The sequence below is a fragment of the Seriola aureovittata genome, chromosome 4 (assembly GCF_021018895.1).
Source record: "Seriola aureovittata isolate HTS-2021-v1 ecotype China chromosome 4, ASM2101889v1, whole genome shotgun sequence".
Taxonomy (NCBI): domain Eukaryota; kingdom Metazoa; phylum Chordata; class Actinopteri; order Carangiformes; family Carangidae; genus Seriola; species Seriola aureovittata.
In genome coordinates this window covers 18,685,266-18,706,919 of record NC_079367.1, presented here as the reverse complement: position 1 = coordinate 18,706,919, position 21,654 = coordinate 18,685,266, and the positions used below count along the sequence as shown (strand labels likewise).

The window sequence follows — 21,654 nt, the reverse complement described above, 5'->3', positions numbered from 1 at the left end:
GGACAGACAGATAGAGCTGATAAATAAGCTGCAGGGTGGAGGGAGGAGCAGTGGGGTGCATGAGGTCTCTAGATGTGGGTCGAGAAATGAGTCCAGGGCTTTAGTGTTCGCCTGTCAACAGCTACTGCGACTGACGCAAGCTAGCGGAGGCAGGAGGACTGGCACGGAGCAGAACAAGCCTCTCTGCAGACAATTGGAACAGGAAGCAAGGAAGGAACGGGTCTTTCACCCGGAGGAAGACTGGCAAACTCATTGGGATTGTGACAAGACAGCCACACAGTAGCTCCAGAGACCACCCATTGTAAGAGCATCAAACGCACACACACACACACACACACTTAAAGAGGGGGAGAGAGAGAGAGAGAGAGAGAGAGAGAGAGAGAGAGAGAGAGAGAGACTGAAACCTCCCTTAGGTCAGAAGTAGTATTTCTTAATTGATTAAAGACCTAAACTAACACCAAGAGCCTTTCAATTGTGGGATTTTTTTTGTTTCATCTACTTCCTGTTGATAAAAAGCAGAAAGGGGAATTGGACATTTCGCTTCTTCCTTTTTTTTGTAATAGTGTAGTTTTTCTTTCCTCTAGTTTTTGTTCTTCACATGTTGCACAGTCACAGACGATAAGGACACAAGAAGGTAAGACTCAATTATTGGCTTCTTCTAGATACATCACTAATCTCAGTTGGGCACAGAGATATAGAATTTGTGTAACAATAGTTTTAACAGACCTAATTAACATCATTATGCACACTGAAACAGACAGACGCTTTGAGAGTATTGCATATGCTGGTTCCCATAGCACCTGCTCCTGGCCTCAGTGTTATTCTAAGCTGTTAAGGTTTTCAATGTAAAGACAGCAGACAGATGTACTCTCAGACGGGAGGTGAATTCAGAATGAACAAACGCAGCAGTGAGTTGTTGGATGTCGTCAGTGCTGTATATTAAATCTGTCTTTGCATTGTTATTGTTGAACCAAACCGGTGGTTGTACCAGTATGAAGTGACTGTGGGAAAGGTCAGTTCTACTGAATGACCCTGTGTCTAAATGCTGTGAAGTGCACCGGTTACACCGTATTTACTGGTTGTATAAGAAAAAAATATTTGTATGCCCCTGAAAGTGGCATAAAATGTCCTTTACTTGTAGAATTGAAAGACGGAAAGATACCTGATCCTTCAGACTTAATTCTTGACACTAGATATTTGAAAGATTAATCTAATAACGCAAGCTGCTCAACTACAGTCCTGTTACAGAATTTCTGGGGGATCCAGAAAATGATTACAACAGAAACAATGTTATAATCTTTAGATGTGTATGTTCTGAAAACAGTGTATTGCCGTGTTTCTTCTTTTAATAATATAGTTATATATTTAAATAACATCTCTCATCTCTCCTCTCTCCCCATCCTTCCTAAGGTCCACCGAAGATGAACACCACCCTGTCCAACTCATCCATCAAGTGTGTTCGGGATACCAGCATAACAGCTGTGGTTTTCCCATGTCTGTACAGCATCCTGTTTATAGCTGCCATGATACTCAATTCCCTGGCTGCATGGATCTTCTTCAGCATCCCCAGCACCTCAACATTTGTGGTCTTTCTAAAAAATGTGGTAAGGAATGGAGGCTTTATAGAATTATACTGTCATTGTGAAGCAAGCAAATGAAAAAACAAACATGATCCTTCAACAACAGGTGGTGGCTGACTTGCTGATGACCTTGACCATCCCTCTGAGAGTCTTAAGTGATGCAGGTGTGGGCTCCTGGCATTTACGCGCCTTCCACTGCCGATACTCTGCGGTTCTCTTCTACATCACCATGTACATCAGCATCCTCTTGCTGGGCCTCATCAGCCTGGACCGCTACCTGAAAATAGTCAGGCCCTTTGGGAAGTGTGCCCTGCAGCGGGTCCGTGTTGGCCAGGTGCTGAGTGCATCTGTCTGGGTGGTAATGTTATCTTTAGCATTACCCAACGTTATTCTAAGCGACCAGCCACCACGGGTCATTGGAGGCAAACTGAAGTGCTCCTCCATGAAGAGCAAAGCCGGCCTGATATGGCATGAGGGATTCAACTACTTCTGTCAGGTAGCTATTAATTTCTTGCAGCTATTACTCTTGCTAGAGTGAGATGAGAGGATCAATACCATTCTCACACCTGTACATTTAATATAAAGTTGGAGCCAAAAGCTGGTCAGATAAGGTTGGCATAAAGACTGGAGTCAGCCTGGCACTATTCAAAGGCCTGCCAGCACCTTTGCAGCTCACAAATGAACATGTTATATCAGGTTGGTTTAATCCATAGACTGAAGTGTAAAAATAAAAGAAGTGTGGTTTTACTTGGAGTTATGTGGTGGACTATTTTTGGTGACAAAAACCACAAGTAATCATTTTTGCACTTTGATTTCATGATATAGTTTAACATGTTAATTAGTTAGCTTTAGAGGGGCAGGTATCTGGATTTGTTTGGACAGAGACAGGCTCGCTGTGCCTATAGGGTAATTTAAGATAGCCATAGCTTCATTTTTTTTTTACTGTACAGACATGAGAGTGGTCTAAATCTTCTCATCTAACTCTCAGCCAGAAAGCGATGTTGAACTTTTCTTTTAATATATTTGCACTGTGACATCTGCAATGTCACAGTGCATACCGCAATTACTTGTGAGAAAAGTTATGAGAAAGTCTTTGCAAGTGCCTTGCTTAATGTTTTGTTGATGTGCATCTGCAGGTGGTTTTTTGGGGCACTCTGGCCTTGATGGTGGTTTGCTACACGTTCATCAGCAAGAAGGTTTATGAGTCATACAAAGCCTCAAAGAGCAGATCTCAGGCAGCCAGTCGGAAAACAAAGGCAAAGGTCTTTGTGGTGGTGGGGGTGTTTTTCGTCTGCTTTGCCCCCTTTCACTTTGCTCGTGTTCCCTACACCCTGACCCAGACCCGTAACACAGCAAGTCACTGCCAAGCACTGTACATTGCCAAGGAGACCACCTTGTGGCTATCGGCCACTAATATATGTCTGGATCCACTTATCTACGTGTTCTTGTGTAAGGTGTTTCGGAAAAGACTGACAGCTGCACTCTGCCGCAAGCCACTCCACAAAGGTACCATGGAATCTCCCACAGCAACATCTACTCAGCTGGAGATGTCATAAATAGCCCACAGTAACAAACTGTGAAATAATGGGATGCCACAGTAACACAATGGACAGTGCACAATGGGACACAATTAATAACTGTAATAGTCCAGGCAAGACTCTGCCTGAAAGTGTTATTTTACCTGTAAATAGAATTTTATCTTGATCACAAAGGTTGTAAAAATTCTCAAAGTAATGCAAAGTGATGGAAATCTGTTAAATGGACTATTCTGTGTAACAGAAAAAAGTCAAACATGTCTGGCACTGGATCATGAAGTTTCAAGCCAGCAATGACTTCTGTTTTTGGTACAGTACTAACCAAGCACTTCTGCGCCTTTTTAGATAAGTCACCCAACACATTTCCTTAATTATGCTTTCTGTCACTTGCTACTTCCTTCTCTCTAATCTTGCTCAAACTGCACTTTCCCTTCACAAAAAAAAACATCTTGACAGCACCAATTCATATTTGATTACACAGTAAGCAAAATGTGACCAGGGAGTGAATGATAACAAAATGAGCAGGGAACAAAAGACTGCAAATAGCCACTTCTTACAACTGTAACTTCTGTGAAATACAAATAATTATAATAATAATAATAATTATAATAATAAAATCATTATTTTTCATACTACAATAGTAGTAGCCATACATCTGGACCAAATCTTTTTTTTTCCATTAGTAATAGTATAGGTCACCACAAACAGTCCCATATTACAATATTTACAAATGGTTTAAGATTGATTATAGAAGGACATGAATTTCAAATGTGGTGAAATGGCATTTTGAATCAAGTGTAAGACAAAGACGTGAAAGCAAATTATTGCATGCAAGCAGAGCCGAGTTAAAGTGTCTGTGCAAGAAAAGCAGCCAATAAGAATGGAGGATAAAATCACCTAAAATCAGTTGCTCTTCCACAGTAGTGCTGATACAGCTCTTGATGTTCACGACAAAGTATACCATCATAGATGGCATGAAATAAAAGTGAATTAATTTTTGTTTGAAATTTAGAACTATTTGTGGTTGCTTCTTTTAATCACTGACAATAGATATGCTTACTTATTTTATTTATTTACCACTAGTGGTGATCAGCATCTGAGGCACTTTTGATCATTTCTAATGAACTGACCAGAAAGGAAACTGCAGACTCGTATCGCTCTGCCAGAGATCAGGTTTTTGATAACACTGCGTTTACACCAGGCTTTTAATCAGCAACCAGCCACCAACCTAAATCTACATAACATCCAACAAGGTTGCAAGCATTTGCAAGTAGTGCATATAGCATTTCACAGTATAACAGTAGTGTCTGATTCATTTTTGAATTGAACAAGAGGAGAACAAAGGCATTGGGGCCCAAAAATCTGAGACCACTACCATAAACTTGAATAGGAAAGTGGTCTCAGACTTTTGGACCCCACTGTATATAAAACTGGAATAAATTGACTGCAACACCCGAAGACGGGTTTCAGGGTATTCACAAACTGGTTCTGCAGGATTAATGTCACCTCCCACCTGATTTACAATCGTGTCTGCATGTGGGTCTGATTAATGTAATAATGAAATATGATCTTCCTCCATCCCACATTCTGTCGGCTACGACAGAGGCTTATATTTTGGCAGGAAATTAATGAGCTACAGAACGGTCGGAGCGGTGACTGCAGCCAGGGGAAGGACCGTTTGTCACCCTCAGATTAAATCCTCTGGCAGATGACCCTGCAGTAGTGAATTATGAGAAATTCTAAATGACATTCATGGAAATTAAATAAACCCTGGAGATAGTGTTGCCTAGCAGTATGCACAGACACAAGCTGGGGACAGAAAAGGGCCAGATAAATAGGGGGCAGGCGGAGGTAGGGGCTGACAGTTCCATATAACTGGAAGCGTGTGAAGGACCTGAGGAAACGCAGTGGTACAGTTTACATGTCAGAGAAATCTGTCAGGTCTGCACGACAGTGACGCCCATCAGCAGTGGTCTATAAACTGTGTCAGGTCAAGATGTCCCAGAGAAATGGCTTTTATGCAGCTTATTAGAGCTTTAGACTTAAGCTGTAGGTCAGAGAAGTCATTTTGACACATTTTTCAATCGTTCAAACTTTCACTGAATGAAAAAGGATGAGACTGAACAGGCTTACCTCACTCTTGGCTGAAAAGAAGGGTAAATTACACATATTCACAGATACAGAACTGTAGTGTAAACTCAACCCACAAACAGAGCAGGAGCTTAACAACATACAACAAAGGTAGCCTTAACTTTGACATTCATGTGAGAAAAGTAGAGTGAAAAGCCAGTCTGATAACGTCCTTACAATCTGCAAAAATCAACACTGGCCACTAGGGGGGAAACTAAAAACCCCACCAAAACAACTGATAGACACGTTCATAGACTTACAGAGTTGTTATAGCTGTTATATGACTATACACATTGGAAACGCAGAGCAACATCATCATCCCATGGGAATCATATTTCAGTCCACATGACAAATCCAAACTTAATCCATGCGCTACTTGTTGTCGTTGGTTGCCTGGCAGGAAGTATAGAGTGGGCTCAGAGATTACTGAAAATGTCTGCTTATTAATTGCTGCTGAAAAGAAAGTAGTGACAGCAGTGACACCGAACCTTACAATAATGTAAGGGCTGCCATACAAAACTTAAGGTTTTAACTTTAAAATGTAGTAGTAAACTAAAAGGCTGAACGAGAGTAAAACGCTCAGTAAAACTTCTTATTTGGGTGATAATTCTTTAGAGGTTCATACTCCATAATACACCTAGAAAGCGTTTAGATGGATCCACATTGTAACTGAAACTGGAGACAGACACACATATTTCTTTATGAATTTTTAGAAAAAATGCATGGCTACAGAGTATCGTGGATATATTGTGTGTCAGCCTGTCATACAAACTGCAGATTTTACAAACAGGAGACGGGGGCAAAGAGGTTTTTGGATTTATCTCTATGTCACTTAAAAGAGTAGCCTACATCCCCAATTAACTATAGTCACATTCATATATTTAGTAAACACAGTTGACAGTTTATAGAAAATTAAACAGAACAACAATTACAGAAAACGAATTAATAAAACAAATAAAAGTCAAACCAAAACAAGGATACGAATTTTTAACCATAATTTCCGTTCTCCTTCCTTGTTGTTTGTGTTATGCTAATAGCTGTTAATGTAGCCTTGAGCCTTAATAGCCTCCAGCAGATATGAGGAGCAGGCTCCAGACGTCTGTAAACTCACTTCTTTGAGACTCCACTTCGATGTGCGTGTTTGTCTTTAAATTGTAATTACGAGCAGCTTGTGGAAAAAAGTTCATGTCAGCATCCAACTTGTCATCACCAGTAAATTCCCTTTTATCAGAATAAGTTAATCAAGGCATTCTTATCTCGTATTTTCTTATAGATATAATCTATAAATAAAATATATTTATATACTAAAATATACTAATGAGTCTTTTTTAAAAAGAAAATTCCGGGTAAATGTAGTCTGATAACACATTTGAACAATTTTATTTTTGTGATATAGGCAGCTAACCTGTCATCATTCTGACCAAGTGAAGATCTTGATGCGTCAGTCTACTCAGAAATCAATAAAGCATCTGATAATTGTGTATTTCGTTGTCCGCGCTCCCGCGAGGTGCTTGGACTTCTTGGCGTCCACACGCCGACATAAACACCGGCTGGCTAGGCCTACAAGCTAAGAGGCTAATGCTGCGTTCATGTTACATCGTTTAAAGCGTAATTACGATCATTCGAATGGGAAAACCCGTTCATCAACATCTAACTCGCATTTCCAGTCAGAGATGTCGGGAATATCTGACACCAACGATTTTTCCCATTTGCTGAAAACAACCACAGACATGTCAGTAAACTGTTAGCATCATAAATACTAATGTGAACGCTTAACTAATCTGGTTTCTCTTAACGAACGAACTGCTACAAATACACAACATAACAATATAAGTTAATTTAGGCTATTTATCTGGTGTGACTACACAGTTAGCACCAGGCACCTTGGAATAAATGATTGAACACCCCTAAACTGGAATAACGTCTGTCATACAAATTTCCCATTCTGCTGTCATGGCCTGAATGCAGCATAACGCCACATGACATGCCTGGCGGGTCATATGATCTAGCGCCTTCGTCTTCCTTGTTGCCGTGAACTTTTTCCACCTTCTCCCAAACAAACGAACATGGCGGACTATGAGGAGCGGCGGAGCCTGTTGGGAGATGACGATGAGGGGTCGTTCACCAGCAGACAGGCAGCCAGAGGACCCGGCAGACCGATGCCGGCCATTTGCGATCCCAGCCACCTCTTGCACCGTGTGGTTGTCCTGCTATTCATGTGCTTTCTGGGATTCGGTGAGCAGTAGAAAAGCCCTTACTTAACTAAACATCCTGGCGGGTTATTGTAGAGGTTTAACTTAAATTCGATAAGTAGCATTTGCCTTAAAGAAAGCGTGTAGTGGTCTTGCCCCTTGTGGCTCGTGTAATGTTAAAGAATTGCAGTATCATTATGTCTGTACTCTGTTAATGTAGTTATTTTTGCTGCAGGAAGCTACTTCTGTTATGACAACCCGGCTGCCCTTCAAACTCAAGTCCTCCAGGTAATTCATGCTCTGCAAATGCAAAGTTTTACACCAGAGCATTATACCATTAATGCAGCAATTCACAGTAATGCCAGGCTGAGACAAAGTCCCCACTTAGTGAAATAATTCACACAAAAGACAGATTAGACTTCTGTATTCAATAAAGCATTGGTGCTTAGAGATAAATCTGCATAATCAAGTTACCCTATTCCCAAATACTGCTATGAGAGGATTTAATTCCATAGACTATACCCTTTGTTTCAAATCTGGGTTTTAATTGTGAAACTTAAAACTGAAAAGTGATGAAGTGATCAACAAGAGTCTGATGTGTTTCCTCCCTGACTTTACCAGGATTTGAACCTGAACACTGCTAAGTTCATGCAGCTGTATGCCTGGTACTCCTGGCCCAATGTGGTTCTCTGCTTTTTCGGGGGCTTCCTGCTTGACAGGGTCTTTGGCATCAGGTACAAAGATCAATAAGTCACATCTATTTTGAGTTCACTAAATGTGTATTATGTATATCCACCATAAGTGAAAGTTAAAGAGAGTGAGTTGTGCTTGTCATCCTGATCAGTGTCATCTTTCATTGTTTTTCATAGGCTGGGAACCATCATCTTTTCCCTATTTGTCTGTGTTGGACAGGTGGGTTTACTCTGAAAGCTAGTTGTGAAAGATACTTAATGATAAAAAGAATATAATTACCAAAATTTATATTATATATTTTTTAATTATCTATTTAAATAGGAAACAAGTGCATACAGAAAATGGATGGCAATTAGAGTGTTGTCTTTGGTGTGTCCTATTTTCCCACCTCTACACAGGTAATATTTGCTACTGGAGCTCTGGTAAACCATTTCTGGCTGATGGAAGTTGGACGTTTTGTATTTGGGTAAAAAAAAAAAAAAAAAAATTTGCTCTCTTGCCACACTGTACTTTTCTCTTTCACAATCTCCAAACCTCACCCTAGTAAACTTGAATCTGCATCGAATGTATAAATCTGAGCCTGGTGTGTTTCTTTTTAGACACAGACTTTCAACCATAAAAGGACATTAAAATATGAGGCTCATGTTGGTCTTGTATTATCACATAGCTTACAATTTCCACCTCCCTGTTCTCTTTTCCTGGGTAGCATTGGAGGAGAGTCGTTGGCTGTGGCCCAGAACACATATGCAGTCAACTGGTTCAAGGGAAAGGAGCTAAATCTAGTGTTTGGCCTTCAGCTGAGCATGGCTCGACTGGTGAGGACACTGCCAATGGAACATGAATTTATACATTCTTTCAAATAACCTGTTAATGTTTCTTGACTGTAACCATGTTGAATGAGCCTACTATACAAAATACATATAATTGATACAGAGAATTTAAGTCCATTTACATTCCTCTCTGCTCGTCTCAAGGGCAGCACAGTGAACATGAACATTATGGGCTGGGTGTACAGCGAAGTCGCACTCGCTGTTGGCACTGGACACACCGCACTAGGCGCATCGCTCATGATAGGTAAATATAACACACCTGTGTTTTAGCTGGGAGAAGACTTCAAACTGGCAAGTGTTAAACACTAAGACTTTGGTTACATGTGTTTTACCCCTGTCTGTGCTAGAGATACTGGATCCTCTCTCTGTAACTAATGATCTCAGATAACACAGCCAACAGAGACAGAGAGAAGTAATATAGAGAACTAAAAGTGCTGCTGGCTGCTGCTACAGATGAATCATAAGTGTTGGGAGAAGTGTCAGTTCTTGTATTTTTCTACAGCTACTTCAGAGTTCAAGTTAAACGTGCTTCCACTTTTGCACACCTTGTGTAGTTGTGGGTTTTCTTTTACAATCTGCCTCCACTTCCACCATCAATTGAATAAAATGAAATAGATTCACATGAACTGAAATCAATCAGCAGTCATCAGGGATCCTAATTTGAACTTCTGTATAATCTTATCACCAATACATGACTAACACTTTCCTTCCTTCCTTTCATTGTTTTCGTCTTTTCGCCTTTGCTTATGTATCATGTATCTTAATATCTTTTTTTGTCTTTCTTTAGCTGCTGTAACCTGCGTGTTTTCACTAATCTGTGCCTTGGTGTTGGGATTCCTCGACAAAAGAGCAGAGAGGATCCTCCACAAGGAAGAAGGCAAAACAGGTAATGTATTTTAAGATTGTGCCTTTTTTTATCTTTTGTTTTTCCTCTTTCACCCAACACCCGTCAATATCCATTAGAACGCTTCCCTCGGTCAGCGTGGAGTGCTACAGAGTGCAGGGCCACGTTTTGTTTTTGTTCTTATCTACCTAAAATTGACATCCTGTCTAGACAGTTCATTGGCTTCAGCACTTTCTCTGCTGTGGTGAGGTTTCTTTCTGAATATGGGGAAAGTTCAGTTCAATATGAGGTACATCAGTGAATTTTCCCTTCAGAACTCGCAGCTTCTTTTGTCAGACAAGCCGTTGTTTTTCTTTTACAGTTGTTAAAAAGCAAATAATCTTCTCAAACTGATCTGCGTGTGTGTTAATCTTGCGTATTAGGTGAGGTGATCAAGCTGACAGACGTGAAAGATTTCCCCTTCACCCTGTGGCTCATCTTCATCATTTGTGTGGGCTACTATGTCGCCATTTTCCCCTTTATTGGATTGGGACAGTGAGTACTCCATTAGCTCTCTCTCTCTCTCTCTCTCTCTCTCTCTCTTTCGCACATACACACAAAAGCTGTCCTCCAGTGGTCTTTCACGTCTTTATATCACTATACAGTTAGAACATTGTCTTGTCTGCATAAGTTAAAAGTCAGTGCTCCCTGTCTTTGTCAATAATTTTTCAGTATATATCTTTAGACCACCCTAATGCATGAATGCAGATTAATATGTACGCTTTATTTATTTTAAATATATGGTCTATACTTTGTTGGGTTATGTGCTGGTACATTTTTATTACTAAAAGATAAAACTGACAAATTCCATGATAAGACCATAACTACCAATGCTTTTTGATTTCCTTACACTGTCTGTGGCACTCAGCCACAAGCCGATTTGTTCCTGCTTTAAAAATTGATCACTAATATACAGTTTAATTTTTAAGAAGACTCAGTAATTTTTAAAATAACTGGGCAACTTTACTCAAAAAGAGTAAATTGTATTTTCAGCTGCCGATTGTTAAACCTGTAGTATGATGAATAGACTGTATATGGCAGCAGGATGTGATTGATTGGTGTGATTGACTCAAAATGAATTACAGTGCCCATGCTCATGTAAAGAAGGAACATGTCACCCAGTGTAAAGGTTAGGCTAATTGATTTGATATTAATAGTTCATGGACAACAATGATAATCTCCTTGGATGCACAGACAGGGCTTGTTAATAGGATCGGTGCGTTGCTGATTTGTTGACAATAAAACTATATTGAGTAATTTCTATATTTGGCAACACCCAGTGACACCAATTACCATCAGGATTATCTCATTCTGTACAAACGCAACCATATTCCATCATAGGAAATTTGAAAATGCTTTGATCACGTACATATTTTTTCATACTTAATTTGTTGAAATACAGGAACCGCACATTTTGGTTTTGTACCTGATAAAAAATAATATGATCGCCACAACCTAAACAAGATGGTATTATAGTTAAATTGTGTGGTATGAATCAAATTGAGCACCTACATTAGATTAGTATAATGCATGTCTGAGGAAAGGATTCAGAAGTGCAGCCTCACAATGCTGCGCTATCATCAAACCACAAAGGGGAGGGAGAGGGAGTCAGAGATGGAAAGAGGTTTGACAAATGGGTTTGCAGTGAAAGAAACCAATTGAAGCTATCACAACCTGTATTTCTTTCACTGAAAGGCACTCTCGAATCACTTAGCAACTGACATGTTATTTCCACTGAGGGTCAGTGCTTACAGAGCAAATAGTTGTTATGCAGATGTGGCAGAAAACAATGTAAGACTGAGAGCTACCTGCTGCAGGAGTAGACTCAATTTCTGCTTCCCCTTGAGGTCACATCAGCATAAAGACTAAGCAGCCCCCTACACTGTGAGTCCATCATCATGTCTTTTTATTTACAGGGTGTTCTTCATTGAAAAATTCAACTTCTCCGCTGCTGAAGCCAGAGCTGTCAACAGGTAAATCAGCTCAGGTCTAATAGGCCATTGAGACCAATGTACCTTAAGGCACTAACACTATTACAGTCTACTGTTGCTGATGTATCTTGCATTTCCTTTGTGGGCTACATTTTTCTTATTCCAATGGATCATTGGCCAAATTACATTTCCTGTGCAACCACAGTGGAATTTAATGGCTGAGAAATGTTCAAGCACCTGAAGCCGGGAACAAAATAAAACAAATAACTTGGCATCACACATTTTTGTAGAGAGGTTGTCTCCATTCAGTTTACTGTCATTAAACTCAAACTACAGAAACAAATTCTTTTTACAGGTTCTAATTATAAAGATCAGAAATATTTAGTATACAGTAGTCAGTATGAGGCTCAGTCTCTCAGGTACCAGTGTATCTACTTTATCATTACTGTACTGTGGAGTTTTTCTATAAATGGTTTATGTTCAGTACATATCTCTTTGCCATACACCCTTCATGCCATTCTCTTTCTTTCCTAGTATTGTGTACATCATCTCAGCCCCCGCATCCCCAGTTCTGGGCTTTATGGTTGATAAGACGGGAAGGAATGTAGTTTGGGTAATAATTGCTGTGGTGACCACACTCGCCGCTCACATGATGCTTGCCTTCACCTTCTGGAACCCGTGGATCGCCATGGTAATGCCCCTGAAAATGTTTGCATTGTACATTCATAAACAGTCTTAAAATTAGCTGAGTGAATGAATTGTTACGTTAGCCTGGGAGTACACTATCTGGGATTCTTATGTCTGTAAGGTTAATGGTGTTCAAGGTAGATGGAGGAACGGTGAGTCACAGTGGCTGTGCAAACATGTTCTTTGAAATTTGAATTTAAAAGTTATAGTTGAATTTTTTCCTACTTATAGTTGTAAACACATACATTCTTCTGTGCTGAAACCTTTGTTTTAACATGACATGTACCTCCAGCCTTATTTAGTCGGTATAATAGACGTTTGCATGTAAGGAAATTAATACGCAGATTCTTATTTGCTGCAAGTTCCTTTAAAACATAGCTTCAAATAAGCAACAATCAAGTTTTTAGGCATTATTTATTAAGAAGTGAATAATACTTCAGAGCTCAGCTAATCTGCTTCATTGGAACTTTGTGTGATATGGTTTAATCAGATGTGATTGACAATGACCAAACAACTGTCATCAGATTGTTATTCAAATTTAGCTAAATCCTGATTGATGCATGGAAGTATTACTTCTTTTTTTTTAACTAAACCCTACCCACCTCAAAATAGTAAGAAGATCAGAAGTTCCACAGTAGGATGTTAAATGCATGTTCTCATGTAATTTTCTCAGAAAGTGCACAAGCTATGTAATTTCTAACCAAGGAATTCTGTGGAGAGGCTGGAAACGTATAAAGTAATACGATGTGTTTTCTTGCTTGTTTTCCAGTCCCTGCTGGGAGTCTCTTACTCCTTACTGGCCTGTGCACTGTGGCCCATGGTGGCGTTTGTTGTGCCTGAGCATCAGCTGGGGACGGCCTATGGCTTGTATGAACTTTTAATGACGTTATTCTGCTTTGGTGGCCCATCTACCAACAGATAATTATCTGACTTTTGTTTTGTTTTGTGTTTTTTTTTTTCATTAAAACCGATGTTTATCTCTTGCCTCTGGCCAACAGCATGCAGTCTATTCAGAACCTGGGACTTGCTCTCATTGCCATGGCAGCCGGAGCCATCCTAGACACCAGAGGATACCTGGTTTTGGAAGTGTTTTTCTGTGCCTGCATTTGCAGTCAGTGTTTTCCGTCTGTTTTGTGTGTGTTTATGAGATTATAGTCTTGCAACTCATGTTAGACACTGTTGAGTGACATTGTCATGGATTGCCCACCTTGTTTTTCCCCCTGTCTTTCTTGCAGTTGCACTGATGGCAGTGGTGATGCTGTACTTTGTGGATTATCTCAGAGGTAAGGGAAGACTGGAGAATTAGACTCTTCCACTGCTTCACTTCTCTCTCACTCCTCTTCTTTCCCTCGTCATATTGTTTCAGATTTTCTTTCCCCAGCCTGCTCCACTTCTTCATTTTCTCATGTGGCATTCTTTACTTTGCCACTGTTAAGCACACCCCTCTCCTTACCTCCAGACTCACTCACTTCATAATCTCTCCATCTCCCTCTCTCTGGCTCCAGGAGGAGATTTGAACCAGTCAGCTGCAGCCAGAGCCAAACTCCAGAAAGAAGCCACTTCAGATGCAGAGTGAGTAGCCTTGACCCTCCATCACTTCTTTTCCACCCACTTACCCAACAATTAGACAAGCATCTCAGAAACATAATGAACATCCCACTCATATAGTCAACAGGCACAGGCATATTTTGGATAGCAACACTTGCAGGAGCTCCTGTGGTAATTTACTGGATGTGTGCTGCTTAGTGTGTTTTTTAGATGAGTTACAGTGAATGTCGACGTTTTCCTTAAGTGACTCTCAATTCATGTTTTTATGGATTTGTTCTTTGGTCCCATTTTTCTACACTCTAATCACATGACTCACATTCTTCATGTTACTGTAAATCTACATCTCCTAGTTTTATAATTTACAAGGGTCAGAAGTGTAAAGAGGTGATGAGTCATGTTACCATCTATGTTATGGATGATTGAGTTTTCATTTATTTTCGAGTGGTTTTTATAGCAAAACTGCTCATGGCCCTTCAAGTACTAAGGTACAGTGTGTCAAATACCACTGTCAATGTTCATGTCTTTGCAAGTACTCACGTTGAGAATTTATTGGTTCTGAATGAGTTCTGGTGCATTTTTTATTCTCCTGAACTTATGACAAACAAATTATAAAAATGACTTGTCTCCTCGGATGGCGGTGAATTGCTCATGCACAACAATTTATAACTTCCTTTACCACAGAATGGAAATGGTTTCTGTGTCAGCTCACCAAGTGGGCATATTTATTTAGGTCACAGCTTTCATCACCACCTGTGGTTGGTTTATGTAGTCTCTACAATGTAAATACAAACCAAACATCTGTTTCTGTCTATGTCTCCATTTCTCTGTTAATCTATCTGTGGCTTCATCTATATATGGCTTATGCAGACTGACTAATATTTTCCGGTCCGTGCTGTAATTGATATTTTCCAGATGATGATGATGATGATGATGATGATGGGAACACACATGGTCCTGGGCTTCAGAGCCAGCAGGCTGCACTGTCCACCCCAAAGCTGTCAATCAACTGCCATGGGGCGGGACTGCGCTACTGACTCCGCCCAGTGCTGTCATCTGTGACTCTTCCCACCAGAACTGACTGTCTGGCCCTGGCTATTACATAATCCTGTAATAATAGCTGATGTCATCAGGACACTGACAAAATAGAAATCCCAGTTTGGACATAGTGACTTCTCATACTGACTTTTACATGCTAATGCAACTCACAATATAGGGTTCCTATATTAATTCAATTGTTTTTATATGTATATATCTGATATATGTGAATATTTTTTAATGTTTTTTTTTATACGTTTCTTTTTATGAATTGTCTTCAGCAGGACTCTGTTACTTGCCTTATTACAGACACCTCAGCAGTTCATTTATGTACATATCATTTGTCAGCATTCACAGTAACTGCCAGCCAAAACCTTCTTCACTGGACTGTCCATAGGCAAATATATTCAGTTCTAATCATATGCAACATTGACCTTTTATGGTAGATAATCTTTAAAAAAAAAAAAAAAGAAAGAAAGAAAAAAAAAAGAGCATAGCTCTTTAGTGTTTAAACTTTTATTGCTCAATTCTTTTATTTTTTCAATTCCTTTATCTGCTCTTCTCTGGTTTCAGAAATTCATAAAAATGTATTTTGTGTTACATCATCAAATGGTACAATACTCTAATAATCAGAAAGATAAGAAAAGAGAGAGGCACACTTTTGAGTGCATTAACCGTGTAATGATATGCACAGTTTCAACTTTTTACAAACTGTTTAATTAATGTGACCTTTTTAAAGAATCAGTTCCACGTATAAATAATGTTTTGTCAATTATGTTTTGCCTGTTTATCAAGCTCAGGTATTTAACTCGTTGTAAGCACTGACCCAAATTATTGCTTGCTTCATCTGAGCAGTGCGACAAAATGCTCATGCACTCTGCTTAACTCTCACCATAATGTGGAAAGAGATTTGTCTCGCTGTGTTCTTGTCAGGGATGCACACTGTGGATGATTAACATTCACTACCTCAGTTGGGCAAATGAGTCCCAATCAAATTCTGAACAACACAGTCAACACGTGTGAGATAACGGTCAGTAGCATAATGTTAAAATGTGTGATATGCACATTGAAGTGATCAGTGTGTCATGGCCAGAAACAAGCTGCTCTCTTCACTGGTCACCCATTTGCACTTTGATGTTGTGAAAGGCTCAGCCGTGCAGTCTCTGTTTAATGGAGAATATTTGTGTTAAATTACCAAATGTTAAGTGTTATTGATCGTTGTACAAGAAGTTATATGACTGAGACATTACGGAAGATTCATTGTAGGAAAGCCACTTTAAAAAAAAAAAAAAAAAAATCACCTGAAGTCTTTTTGTGGAACCAAATCATGTTTGATTCCAGATTGTTCATGGAACAATTACATTTAATTAAACCCAAACCTTTGAAAGCATTTGAATGTTGTACCACTTTGTTGTTTCTGCAGTAGGTTTTATTCCCAACACCTATGGTCTACTCATATTTTCATCCTGCATCAACAGGCTGTGTGAGATTAATCCTGTTGGTAATATATACATAATTGTGCTCATGCTAGTGTTGTGTGTAGAGATGATAAAGATTGCCCCATTATTATTCCTGCAGGATTAAAAGGCGGCCCAGTAGGCTGACGAAGGGTGAGTTTGCGAGACTAGCACCCATGTCTGCTTTTGGCCTACGCAACCGGTACCTCTCCAGGCTGGGCGCACAGGTATGCACACACACACACACACACACCCCACTTAATGATTAAACACAATTCAAACAGAAATCCATTTATTAATGAGTTCAGCCTCTAACCTTGACGTTGGCAATACATTTGTTTGTTTTTTTAATGGAAGGCCGGGAGTGTTGGTTTTCCTGCAACACCACCAATTAAACACAAGTAACTCTTCTACTAAAACTGTGTTCTCCTTTTTCCTCTTTACTCAATCTGTCCTCTCTGCTCTCAGCTCCCAGACCATTGCTCTACCCATCTGTCATCACTTGCCCACAGGAGTGTACTGAAATGATGCCCTTCATTCGGCTGTCTGCTCCTCCAACACTGTTGCTCTGTGGCTCCAGACAAGTATGCACTAAAAAAAAAAAAAAAAAAGAGGATGCTTACAAAATGTCCTCTTCCTGAACAAGATGTTGTAGCACTTTTTACCTTCAAGGTATTTTTATCCTTCACATGACTGTTCTGGGTATTTAGACGGGTGTCTGTTTTTTTTTACTTTAATTATTATCACCATAGAGATTATTTTTGAACCTACCTACCTAAGTTATTTTCTATTTGCTCCACTGTTGGGAGAAAAACTTTTCTTTTTGCCTAGGAAATCGTATTATAAAATTGGGCTGATGTTTTATGGTGCCTGGATACTGTTTTAGTGTCTGTTTTAGAGACTCGACCATCTACAAACGACAGAGGGCAGTAATTCCCACAAATGTTAAAAATCACTTTTGGCCACAGTATCACTGCTTTTTAATACCTGCCCCTAGCAACCTCAGTATTTGCAGTATCAGTTAGTTTCATACTTTTGCTGATCTTCCAGGTTTTGTATTAAGTTACTAGAATAACTTATAGTGTATAAAAACAACTGCCTCACTAGTCAGGAACTTCTGTGACCTGTTGAATGTTGCCAAATACGTATTTTTATATTTAAAACAATAAAAGGAGTTATTAAACACAGCCTGTAGACAGTGTTGGCACAGTCCTTACTGTTATTACTGACCACTGGCTCATGGTAAAAAAAAAAAAGAAAATCACTGGATAGACTGATGAGTCCACTGATGGATGTTGTCTACCCTCCGGACCGGTTTGTGTTGCCTGCATCCACCAGACACACACTGGGCTGCACTCTCTTCCTCCTCCTACACAGCCAGGTTCGGAGCTCCTGACGGTGCCGATGAGAGCCCAAAAAGTAGAGGAGAGGATTTGCGCAGCAGTTGAAACTGACAACAGGTTTCCACACTTTATATGAGATCATGACCACGTTCAGCAGGTGACATTCTCCGGGTATGTAGACCCTCACAAACAAGTAGACGGTGCGAGTAATGTGATAAGGCACAAAGCACACCACAAACATGAGACACACAACTAAGAGGGTGTACAGGGACTTGTTACGCACACGAGCTGTCCTGGCGTTGTAGATGCTGTCGGCGACCCCGCAATACAGCACCTTCATCATGGAGCAGTAACAGGTGACCACGACGAGGAATGGGATCAGAAACCCCACTATGGCTAAAAATAGTCCGTAGGGGAAGTAAACGTTAAACTGCTTCGGGTTAGTCATTTCAAAGCACACTGTCATGTTGTTGATCACACCTGTGTGCGCAAAGACCAGCGTCGGTAAAATCTCTGCAGTGGCCAGGACCCAAACCGAGCCTGACGCAAAGAGGGCGAGTTTTTTGGTCCTGAGGCGCACAGCAGCGATGGGGAAGCACACCCCGATGAAACGGTGCACGCTGACGCAGGTGAGAAACATCATGCTGCAGTGGAGGTTGACAAAAAAGAAAAATCTGACGGTTTTGCAGATGATGTTGCCGAAGGGCCACAGGTCTCCCATGGCGTTGCTGATGATGAGAGGGGGCAAGGCCAGCACGTAGAGAAGATCCGCCACCGCGAGGTTGGCCATGTAGATCACCGTGCTGCTCCAGCGGCGCGTCCGAGCCCACACACACCACACCAGGGCACCGTTTAAAGTGAGGCCCAGCACAAACACAAGGCCGTAGGACACTGGTAGAAGGATCCTTTTGTAGTAGTTAGTTACTGGACAGATGTGGAAGTCCTCCATTCAAAACAACTGGGATGGTTTGATAATTTGGAAACCTATAATCACTGAACTAAATCTCGATTGCCAGATAGATGGGAGTTCTCCTAACACCTCACCTGTCTGGAGCTCACCTCACTGCTGTGTAAGGATGACGTGTGCTTGAAAAAAAAGAATGCAGGTCTTTGTTCAACATGTGTGTCCCTCCTGCCCCCGGCCCACACCTACTGTGTAATGTACACCTTTATAACGCCATATCTAGGCTATGAGCAAATAGATTGGCACACAGTGAAGCATTTCAAAAGCCTGGCATAATGGGCTGAGATAGCCCACTGTAGTAAGCGATTGTCCTTCCCCAGAGAGAAGGCGTGCAGATAATTAATGCTGTGATTAAAGCCGATCGCCAAGTTAAACCACATCGTCAACACGCGCGCGGAGGGCGCTGTATATATATTAAAAAAAAAAAAAAAAAAAAACACGCGCACACGCGCAGCATCCCATTGGCTGCGAGAATTTTCCAAGTCTGCTCTCTCTCTGGCTGCTCCCGACTCTAACTGTTCACTTCATCTCTGTCTGACCGCAGAGAGAGAGAGAGCTCGTCATGCTGAGGAACGGCTCGTACAGGTTAGTGTCACATCCACCGACTCATCTTCATCAGTCATACATGTGAGGAAACGCTGTTGTACTGAGGATACATGGTAAGCTCCCGGCATACAGGCTGCTTCGACAGGCACTGATGAGTGATAAAAATCCTGCATAACGGCACTGTCTGCAGCAGGACAGAGGAGAGGACAGGCTGTTCACATACTCGCAGCTTCACGCAGATTTCAGATATTTGGAGAGTTTATTTGTGTCTTAACTTGAGCGGTGTCCTTCCAGAAGCATGTACCAGGGAGAGGAGGCGAGGCTGCGCAGCGGGAGTCTGGCTGTGGCTCGGGAGAGGAAACACCTTGCTCTGTGCATTAATAACCAGGTAAGAGGAGAGGAGAGGGCAACACAGAGTCTATAGAGTATATGTCATAAGTGTAAACTGGACTGCCTAAATTCCTTGGGAAAATACTGTTAGTGGATGATGGTATCTTGTCCTTTGGTAAGGCAGCCGAACAGTTCAGCAATGATGTAATTCACTTTCTGATCTTTTTTTTTTTTTTTTTTGGAGCAGGAAGTTGATGCTTATGCTGCTCAGTAGCAAATACTCTTCTAAGAGAAGAAATAAGACCAGACAAGCATCTGTTGGAAAGGCAAAATGGCAATGTTTAGGAAACTTCCTCAGTGGTTTATAGCAGAGAAATATCAGCACCGTGGACAGTGAAAGCTGCTATTAGGCTATCATTTGCTAATCTACAGTAAATCTGTTCCCCTCCCTCCATGTATTAAACTTAAACTGAATGCTGCTTCCTTTAATCACCCATCCAAATGGCACAATTTGCTGAAGTCAGTTTGGTTTAGGAAATTGCTTTTCCATGTTGGCTTGAGGCCACTTCAAGATTTTTGTCAAGGCAGCAGCTGAAAAGGTCTCATTAATATTAGCTACATAAAATACCCCCCCCCCCCCCCCCCCTACAAATGACTTCATTTTCAGCAGGGAATAGTGAAGGCATGGCTGAACCGAGGAGGTGTGCCCTCCTCCTCAAGTTGAGAGCAAAATAAATGAACTCTGACAGTTGGTTGTTGTAATTGATTTGATTATGTAAATCAGATTTGCTTGTCTTTAACAGAAGTATGCAGTGTTTTTCCTTATATTCTCCTCGGTGAGTGTAGGTGCACAGGTTCACCTGGTTGTATTGAGCTGCTGAATATTTAATGCCAGTGATGTAGCGTTGCGCATTATTGTCGGCAGGGGATATTGCGCGCGTGAGCTCTGAAAGCACTGTTCCATCACAGCTTTTGACTTACTCTGCAATATATTATAATGCTGCAGCCCCCCCCCCCCCTACACATAATCACACAATCAGACACACTCTTGTTCACTGCATGTTCCCCTAAACTTTCTCATTTTGCCTCCAGATTTGTTCCAATCCGTTTCCACTGCACCACCTGACAGTTGAATTTATCACTTTCCAAAAAATGACATTTCCAAATTGATCAAGCTTAACTCTGTGAGACGCTGTGTCTCATCAGAGGAGGTTCATAAGGCCAAGACCGGCGAAGAAGACACGAAGGAGCTTGTTTAAGGACCAACCAGTAATTGGTGTGTGAAATATGAGTGAGAATAGAAATGCAGGTTATTGGATATGGAGGCTGCTCCACTTGCTGTGTCTGTGTGAGTGATTCAGATTCATTGCCGAGGCATGAACCCCCCGAGAAACACATTAATCTATCCAGCTATTACCCTGTAATCAATGGGACAGCGGAATTTTACGGCCATGGGCCCATGTTGTTAACCATTTCACACAGAGCTTATTTAAACCGCATGCCAAAGGGATGGGAAGGGGGGGGGGGGGTCACATTCAATAGGGTTAAGCATGAAATATACAGGACAGGTGACATTGTTGACACAGCACTTGCAGCTGGAATCTTGAAATCAGTCATCAGTAGGCTATCATTTATGGCGCCCCTTTTTGCTCCTAATCAAATGAACATGCAGGGGGAAAAATGTCCCAGGATGCAACCTTCTGAATGAACTTGTGCTCGTGCTCAGCAGGAGCAGACGTCCAACATACACGTGTTGTCATTCAGAAATTCAGTATCATAGGACAAGGGCAGAATCAGTTCACTAATACAAACTGTGGGAGTCAGACACAGCCTGGATACAGCGTTCTCATGTAGAAGGATGTACATAGTGGGAGTGTGGTGCCAGGGAAGGGTGTCATATTTCAGAAGTGCATTATCGTCTCTCCCCCGCAGTGGGACAGAGCTGTGCTGAGTGCCGTTTGCGCCAGCTC

At 41.0% G+C, this 21,654-nt stretch overlaps 4 protein-coding genes across 7 annotated transcripts in view; 3 read left to right on the top strand and 1 right to left on the bottom strand.

The window, feature by feature from the left end:
• Positions 1 to 4: 4 nt before the first annotated feature.
• Positions 5 to 3,755, top strand: LOC130167865 (P2Y purinoceptor 13-like). Of its 3 annotated transcripts, XM_056374376.1 has the most exons (5): positions 5 to 301; positions 585 to 634; positions 1,411 to 1,604; positions 1,687 to 2,076; positions 2,717 to 3,755. In XM_056374376.1, exons 3-5 carry the CDS (start codon positions 1,422 to 1,424, stop codon positions 3,134 to 3,136), a joined length of 993 nt encoding a protein of 330 aa, XP_056230351.1. In that variant the 5' UTR covers positions 5 to 301; positions 585 to 634; positions 1,411 to 1,421; the 3' UTR covers positions 3,137 to 3,755. The 3 variants fall into 3 exon arrangements, with proteins under 3 accessions (XP_056230351.1, XP_056230350.1, XP_056230349.1); XM_056374375.1 differs by lacking the exon at positions 585 to 634; XM_056374374.1 differs by lacking the exon at positions 5 to 301 and having other exon boundaries at positions 404 to 634.
• A 3,504-nt stretch (positions 3,756 to 7,259) lies between these two features.
• Positions 7,260 to 17,688, top strand: mfsd1 (major facilitator superfamily domain containing 1). Of its 2 annotated transcripts, XM_056375030.1 has the most exons (17): positions 7,260 to 7,480; positions 7,673 to 7,725; positions 8,059 to 8,171; positions 8,307 to 8,349; positions 8,529 to 8,596; positions 8,837 to 8,945; positions 9,105 to 9,204; positions 9,748 to 9,846; positions 10,227 to 10,338; positions 11,760 to 11,816; positions 12,309 to 12,465; positions 13,231 to 13,328; positions 13,460 to 13,572; positions 13,697 to 13,744; positions 13,967 to 14,033; positions 16,623 to 16,728; positions 16,970 to 17,688. In XM_056375030.1, the coding sequence occupies exons 1-17, from the start codon at positions 7,312 to 7,314 to the stop codon at positions 17,027 to 17,029; spliced, it is 1,572 nt and encodes a 523-aa protein (XP_056231005.1). In that variant the 5' UTR covers positions 7,260 to 7,311; the 3' UTR covers positions 17,030 to 17,688. The 2 variants fall into 2 exon arrangements, with proteins under 2 accessions (XP_056231005.1, XP_056231006.1); XM_056375031.1 differs by lacking the exons at positions 16,623 to 16,728; positions 16,970 to 17,688 and adding an exon at positions 14,922 to 16,434.
• Positions 17,689 to 17,800: 112 nt separating this feature from the next.
• LOC130168290 (P2Y purinoceptor 3-like) lies at positions 17,801 to 19,215 on the bottom strand. The gene has a single exon (XM_056375032.1). The coding sequence runs from the start codon at positions 18,791 to 18,793 to the stop codon at positions 17,801 to 17,803; it is 993 nt and encodes a 330-aa protein (XP_056231007.1). The 5' UTR covers positions 18,794 to 19,215.
• A 118-nt stretch (positions 19,216 to 19,333) lies between these two features.
• Positions 19,334 to 21,654, top strand: part of schip1 (schwannomin interacting protein 1) — a 205,125-nt gene continuing 202,804 nt past the window's right edge. The window contains exons 1-2 of the mRNA XM_056375024.1: positions 19,334 to 19,393; positions 19,649 to 19,742. Of these exons, the coding sequence (XP_056230999.1) occupies positions 19,371 to 19,393; positions 19,649 to 19,742 (117 nt within the window). The 5' untranslated portion in view covers positions 19,334 to 19,370. The remainder of the gene's footprint in view (positions 19,394 to 19,648; positions 19,743 to 21,654) is intronic.